General features: G+C 42.2%; 1 protein-coding gene across 1 annotated transcript; it reads right to left on the bottom strand.

The window, feature by feature from the left end:
* Nucleotides 1-4,052: 4,052 nt before the first annotated feature.
* Nucleotides 4,053-7,261, bottom strand: LOC113566781 (kinesin-like protein KIF23). The gene is made up of 6 exons (XM_026993876.1): nt 7,162-7,261; nt 6,349-7,101; nt 5,739-6,288; nt 5,356-5,677; nt 4,740-5,287; nt 4,053-4,664 (listed from the first exon to the last, which is right to left on the bottom strand). The coding sequence occupies exons 1-6, from the start codon at nt 7,170-7,172 to the stop codon at nt 4,185-4,187; spliced, it is 2,664 nt and encodes an 887-aa protein (XP_026849677.1). The 5' UTR covers nt 7,173-7,261; the 3' UTR covers nt 4,053-4,184.
* Between the last annotated feature and the right edge of the window lie 503 nt (nt 7,262-7,764).

Genomic DNA, 7,764 nt, shown 5'->3' with positions numbered 1-7,764 from the left:
TAATTTTTATAAACAGAAATTGAGATTGAGGGATGACGAACCTATATATATAAAGAACTATCGAAGTCCGCATAGCCAAGTTGAGGAAATTAAAAAACAAGTAGGAAAATTAATCAACGACAATATTGTCGAACCATCCGTATCAGAATACAACAGCCCACTTCTACTTGTCCCAAAGAAAGCCCTTCCGGGTTCAGAACAAAAGAAATGGCGATTAGTAGTTGACTATCGTCAAATAAACAAAAAAACTCCTGGCCGACACCTTCCACTTCCGACTCCTTCCACTACCTAGAATTGATGACATTTTGGATCAACTAGGTAGAGCAAAGTATTTCTCATGCCTTGACTTAATGTCAGGTTTTCATCAATCGAACTAGAAGAAAGTTCGCGAAATATAACGTCTTTTTCAACGAGCAATGGCTCATATCGCTTCACGCGACTACCATTTGGTTTAAAAATAGCGCCGAATTCATTTCAAAGAATGATGACTATAGCATTCTCTGGACTTGAAGCTTCGCAAGCCTTCCTGTATATGGACGATCTAATAGTCATGGGTTGTTCCGAAAAACATATGCTTAAAAACTTAACAGATATTTTTGAGATATGAAGGAAACACAACCTAAAATTACATCCACAAAAATGTTCATTTTTTTATGCATGAAGTGACCTTTCTTGGTCATAAATGCACAGATAAAGGAATCTTGCCAGATGACAAGAAATATGACGTCATCAAAAACTATCCAGTCCCACATGATGCGGACAGCGCTAGACGATTTATTGCATTTTGCAATTATTATAGACGTTTTATTAAAAACTTCGCCGACTATTCCCGGCACATAACTAGATTATGTAAAAAGAATGTCCCCTTTGAGTGGTCAACTGAATGTCAAAATCCATTCCAATATTTAAAAGATAAACTTATGGAACCCACTCTGTTACAGTACCCAGATTTTCAGAAAGAATTTTGCATAATCACCGATGCTAGTAAACAAGCATGTGGAGCGGTTTTAACTCAAAACCATAACGGACTCCAACTCCCATTAGCATATGCATCACGTTCATTCACAAAAGGTGAAAGTAACAAAAGTACTACAGAACAGGAATTAGCAGCAATTCCATTGGGCAATTACCCATTTTCGACCATATATCTATGGTAAACACTTTACAGTAAAAACGGATCACAGACCACTAACATACCTATTTTCAATGGTCAATCCTAGCTCAAAACTCACACGCATGCGGCTCGAATTAGAAGAATACGACTTTACAGTCGAGTATCTAAAGGGTAAAGATAATCATGTAGCAGATGCGTTATCAAGAATAACCATCACAGACCTAAAAAACATACAAAATACGAATAAAGTCCTGAAAGTCACTACCAGGCAACAGAGTAGACAGAAATCCTGCGCAGGAAAAGAACAAATAGAATTGCCTAGGCAATCTCTAACAAAAGCTTCAAAGCCCAACGTATATGAAGTCATCAACAATGACGAAGTACGTAAAGTAGTGACCTTGCATGTAAATAATAATTTATGTTTTTTCAAACATGGAAAAAAAATTACTGCAAGATATGATGTTAGCGATTTGTATACTAATGGAACCCTTGACTTAGGTCAGTTTTTCCAAAGGCTTGAAACGCAGGCCGGTAAACAAAAAATCAGCCAACTCAAAGTGGCACCGTGGGAAAATATCTTTGAATACATTTCAATAGATAATTTTAAAAATATGGGCAATAAAATATTACGAACAATAAGAGTAGCGCTACTCAACCCGGTGACCCTAATTAAAAATGAAAAGAAAAAGAAGCAATACTGTCTACATTACATGATGATCCCATACAAGGAGGACATACAGGCATAACAAAAACCTTGGCCAAGGTCAAAAGATATTATTTTTGGAAAGGTATGACTAAAGAAATAACCAATTACATACGAAAATGTCCAAAATGCCAAAAAGCTAAAGTAACCAAGCACACATAACTCCATTGACTATTACAGAAAACACCATACATGGCTTTGATAGGGTAATAGTGGATACGATCGGTCCACTTCCTAAATCAGAACAAGGAAATGAAATATGCAGTCACCTTAATATGTGACCTGACAAAATACCTTGTCGCCATACCCATTAGAAACAAAGTGCAAATACAGTAGGTAAAGCTATTTTTGAAAATTTTATTCTAAAGTACGGTCCAATGAAGACGTTCATTACGGACATGGGAACAGAATATAAAAATTCAATAATTGAAGACTTATGTAAAAATCTAAACATCAAAAACATAACTTCTACTGCACATCATCACCAGACGTAGGAACCGTGGAGCGAAGCCACAGAACATTTAACGAATTCATACGCTCATACATCTCAGCTGACAAATCAGATTGGGATGTATGGCTGCAATACTTCGTATATTGTTTTAATACAACCCCCTCTATGGCACATGATTATGTCCATATGAGCTAGTTTTCGGTAAGACTTCAAAACTTACCAGTTCAATTTAATACTATAGATAGAATAGCACCTCTATATAACATAGATGATTACTCTAAAGAGAGTAAATATAGATTAGAAATAGCATATAAACGAGCAAGGATTATGCTCGAGGAGCATAAAATTAAAAATAAACAGCTATATGACTTAAAGTTAAAAGATTTAAATTTAGCTGTAGGAGATACAGTTTTATTGAAAAATGAAACAGGACATAAGCTAGATTTTAAATATATAGGACCATATAGAGTAGAAAGTATCGGAGAAAGAGATAACGTCATAATCTCCGATAATAAAAACAAAACTCAGAAAGTACATAAGGATAGGTTAAAGATTTGCAATTATTAATCATTTTTAGTATGGCCATACATAAATATAAACCATAAAAATATACTACTCTGCATTTATATTCAAATAACTTTTAAATTTTATCAATATTAATTAAAGTTCAATATTCTAATAATTGACTAAAAAGAAAAAAAAAAATATATATATATATAAATTGTCTTTTTAAGAATACATAACTCGTATACATATATAGTAAAAGCTAAAAATAAAATAACTTCATTATATTACGTTATTTTTCAAAAGGAGGGAGATGTAGTATGCTCATATTAAAGTAAAGTAAAGTATTCATTATTACGAATACCCACTGTACCTACGGTACTTAAAGAATACACACTGTAACACTTTGTTTCAGTGTTTACGTAACAATAAAGTCCCAGACATTCTGGGTGATCGTATTACGATTCACTCAAGAATGCCTCGAGCGACCCAAGTGCAGCGTCAGCATGTTCCCATGACTTGACGGCACTAATATACATGCATACACACATATATCTTCCCTCGCGCTCTCGCTGCCAACAGCGCTGAGCATATTCACACATATACATACTAACATATAAGAGATAAGAACACATAGTTCTGCCGCTCCGCTGCCGGCGTCACTGGCAGCGCAGCTCCGCGGCTTTTGGCTTACAAAAGCCCCAAAACACAATTGTAAAATTGAGAACATAAACGACAATAAAAGAGATCGGAGGGTTGAGCCCCAACGATCCAGAAAAACGGATTGAACATCGTTTTACAGTAGTATACTCTTGTGAAGAGCAGCTCACACCCACACATACACACAAACACATACATACATTCATACATACATACATGAAATCATTAAGCGAAAAACATATATTTTAATTATAGACTGATTTATTAGTAATTGAAATTAATCTACAAATATGTATGTATTTCAATAAATTCTATCGGTTTAAGCATTGAATAAACGCAGGAATAACAATAAAAAAAAATAATAGTTAATACCAGCATAATACATATGTATATTTGCTTCTTCTACTTTAATTGTTCATATAATAATCAAGGGGTATAGCAAGGGATATGCATACGAGAAATATTGAATACTTTGCAGTACAACTATTTATTATAAACCTATGAATGGACGCACTCTTCGCACTCCTTCCACTGGTGTGTGCTCCCACAGCAATAAGTTCAGTTGCGAGGTTTAGAATTCATCGATGTGCGAATATTTATACAGATTATTTACTTGGCTTTAATTGCAGTTAACTTTAACTTTTCAACTTTAAAGGCTAGTAATCAATAATTTTAGTAATTACGTTAACTAGAAAAAAAAAGTAAAACTAAATGGAAATGGAAATGCATGTTCAAGAATTACAGGACGAGCTCTAGATATTTGTCTTCTTGTTGCTGTGCCCCTCGATGCCGAGGTTGCAACGCGAGGCCACATCCTGGACGGTGATGGAGGTGACCGTGCTGGGCAGGGCGCTGGCAACGCCCAGAGCCGACATCGTGCCATTGCTGGGACGCTTTCGCGTTGGCGAATGCACGGGCGACTTCTGCTTGAGACACTCGATATCGTTGAACACCACCTGGGCGCCGCCGCCACATGTGGGTATAACATTGCCCTTGTACAGTTTCGTCTCCACATCCCCGTCCGTGTCGGCCTCCTGGGAGACGAGACAGTATTTGTTGGCGCCGTGTTCGGTCAGCGTCTTCATGTCCGTCAGCTTGGTAACCGACTTGCGATTCTTCAGAAAGGGCTGCATAATAGTGCCGAGTGGCACGGGATTGGCTGCACGATGCTCCAGCCATTTGTCGCCAGCTGAACGCGACCGTCGATGGCGATTGTTGGCAGCTGCCACGCCCTGGTTGTGAGGGGTGGGAATGCGAATAGATACTAGATTAAAGTTCACAGAGCGGAAGGATAAGTACTGGCTTACATGTCGGGGCGTGACATAGATGTCTGTTCGCGTGGCCGGCACAGATGACTCCGTTCGCGCTGTGAATGGGCCGCGATCCTTCTCGTTGAGTAAATCTTCCGAGCTCTGCGAGCGCGGCATGCTCGGCAGATCCTCGGATCGTATGATATTCGAAACCAGGCGAAGTTTCTCGTCCTTGATGCGCATCCGTTCATGCAGTTTCTCCCGTTGCTGACGGAGCTTTATCTCGAGCTCCCGCTTGTTCTTATCCGACTCCACGGCCATTTTGGAGCTGCAGTTTTTCTTCTGCTTCTCCTTCTCGTGCTCCGTTTGGGTCAGGAGATTCTCCTTCTCATTCAGCTTGAATGTCAGCTCCTCGATCTGCCTGTCGCGCTTGGTCAGCGTATTGTTCAGCACGTCGATGGAGCTCTCGTGAATGCGCACCTTCTTCTCCAAGGCGAAGCTGCGCTCGCGCTCCTGCTTGTAGACGGCCTTGAGGGAAGCCAGCTCCGTGCTCAGCTGCAAGTTGTCGCGGTCCAAGTTCATTAGCATCTGGCGAAAATTGTCGCCTAGGAGTACATGCAAAATTAATAAGGATGGGCACCCTTTTTGGAGGAGCGGAGGCTATAGGACTCACATTTAATATCCAAATTGGCGCGCAGCCTCTTCCGCTTCTCAATCCGCTGCTCCAGGTAATGCATGAGCTCCTGGATCTTAACCTCCGCCTCAGGGCTGTCCACTTGGCAGAAGGGAAAGTCGGGTCCCAGACTGTAGACCAAGCCCACATCCACCTTCAGGTCCTTGGCCTCGGACATGCCCAGCTCGTTCAGATTTTTGACAGCTATCTTGAACAGCTTGTTGGCCTTCCGGCGGCCTGGGGTTAGGCCCAAGTCCGTTTTAATGGGCGTTGCCCGAGCTATTTGCACTTCCTGAGTCATCTCGGCAAACTTCATAACTTGCTGCAAATGGAAAAAAGGGAATTTGGAGCAAAATAAATCAACCGGCGAATTCGCCACCTACCATATTCTCATCACAGTCCTCCATTCTAGGATTGATGCATACAATCATGGACACCTGCCCCTCGCCGTCAAAGTAATTCTTAATCATGTGCGTGATCTTGGAGTCGCGATATGGTATCTTCTTATGGGCAAAGCCATTGATGGCCGCCTGCTGATTCTCGCGCAGATACTCGAGGCATGTCCGGAGCGTCATCAGCGAGTTGTTGATGTTCCCAGCCTCGCGAAGTCGCACCCCAGTGTTCTTGGTGCGCGAGGAGCGCTCACTGCCGGCCAGATCTACCAGGGACAGCTGGCTCACAGTGATTTTTTGCCTGTCCTGGACAACATTCTCGCCCTGGTTGTCGGTGGGGGCCTGGACGAGGCGAATGTTAAACACCGAGTGGCTGCGGCTGGACTCGGCATTCAAGACCGTGTGACCCATGCGCTTTTTCTTTTGTCCCATTTGAAAGACCTCGAGGGCATCCTCCACCGTTTTAACTTCCTCCTCGGTGACGCCTTGGACGAACATGTGATGATGGGCATCCTCGCGAATGATTTTGCTTTGCAAAGTCCTGCAAGGGAGAGGAAACAGAGGATTACATACGTGAACACTTGAAGGATATCCCACTTACTTCTGTATGCCCGAGTCCTCTAGAAGATCATACACACTGTTGTTGTAAATTTCTACGTAGGTGACAAACACCGAATACATATTGTCCTCGTCGAGGCCCAGCAGAGGCATTGGCTCCACCGACGCTTGGGAGGCGATCTCCGGATCCGAGTCCTTGTTTCGGTACGCGAAGCGACCGGAACCGGCAATGCGTTGATTCATCTCATGTTGCCGTTCTAGCAGCGCATCCTCCTCGGACAGAATCTCGAAGCCATTCAACTTGTCCGGCTTGAAGACAAACTTCTTGGCCTGAAAATCGGATATGGTGCGAAAGAGCACATCTAGGCATCGGGGCATTATGCCGCGATGTCTCAGGTTGCCCGTCATTGTGTACGTCTTGCCGCTGCCCGTGACGCCGTAGGTGAATAGCAAACTGTTCCGGCCACGCACCAGGTTCTCGACCAGTGGCTGGGCCACGGACGCGAACACATCCTGCTGCGTAGCATCCGATTGAAAGACGTGCTTGAATATGTACTGTATCTCGCGCTGGGCGCCGTTCTGTTTGTGGTGCTGCAGCAGCTGATCATGCGGATTTAGTGCGATTGTTGTGGAGCTCTTCACCCGCAGAGAAGTGAGGTCCCCATCCGATTGGAGCGGGCGGACTCGGCAGAACACATTCACCGGATCTTTTGCCTTTTCGGACGTCTCCCGACGGTGCTTCTCTGTCGTTTGATGCACTCGCAGTGTCTTGGGGACGCGCATCGGAGTTCGTGATCTGCAAAAGTCCCTCTTGTATCTATTTCATCGCGCTTTTAAGGTTTCACATTCTACTTACACTGCTTTCATTCTAATAAATTATTTCCCACGCAATTGACCGCCGAATGTTGTTTATGTTCTGTTTTTCTTCACAAAATTCACGTTAGCTTCAAAATTCCAGCGCCAAGCGACGGCACGCTTCGTTTGAGTGTAGCGCAGTGTGACCGACGCTCAGAAATATACCAAAATATACCGTAAATATACTGACGAAGTCAAGTTCTGTTATACATATTGCTCGTTTTTGATATTCCGTGGAATATTATTAGCTAAATAGAGCACTCAGTCATGTCCACATAATTTTATCCGAATAATGAATCAATTTTCTATTTAACTGGTGCATTCTTAATATTTGCTTTTATTGCATTTTGCGTAAAAAGAGGTTTTAGCGAAATAAGTTAAACAAAAAACAAGTATCGAAATAGGTCAATCAAAACAAACAAAACGAGGGGGAACGTTGTGAGTTTCTGCGGACACCGCAACTCTACATTTATAGCCGATACTTAGTCAGTATGGATCTCCTCCGGCAGACGCCGCTAAATTGAACGACACGACAAAGAGTGCGTGAGAGAAAGGCAGAAAATCAGTCTGAGCGTGACGTCGGGCGATGCGTAGCCACTGCAAA

The sequence above is a fragment of the Drosophila persimilis genome, unplaced genomic scaffold, assembly GCF_003286085.1.
Source record: "Drosophila persimilis strain 14011-0111.01,24,50 unplaced genomic scaffold, DperRS2 tig00000927-arrow-arrow-pilon, whole genome shotgun sequence".
NCBI classification, from domain to species: domain Eukaryota; kingdom Metazoa; phylum Arthropoda; class Insecta; order Diptera; family Drosophilidae; genus Drosophila; species Drosophila persimilis.
The sequence above is the reverse complement of the archived record's forward strand: the minus strand, read 5'-3'. Positions and strand labels throughout refer to the sequence as shown.

What these genes read in the sequence shown, in the direction of transcription:
- LOC113566781 (XM_026993876.1), bottom strand. An exon ending in AGGACTGTGATGAGAATATG is followed by an intron (nt 5,678 to 5,738) that starts GTAGGTGGCGAA and finishes TTCCATTTGCAG; the next exon opens with CAAGTTATGAAGTTTGCCGA. An exon ending in CGCCAATTTGGATATTAAAT is followed by an intron (nt 5,288 to 5,355) that starts GTGAGTCCTATA and finishes ATGTACTCCTAG; the next exon opens with GCGACAATTTTCGCCAGATG.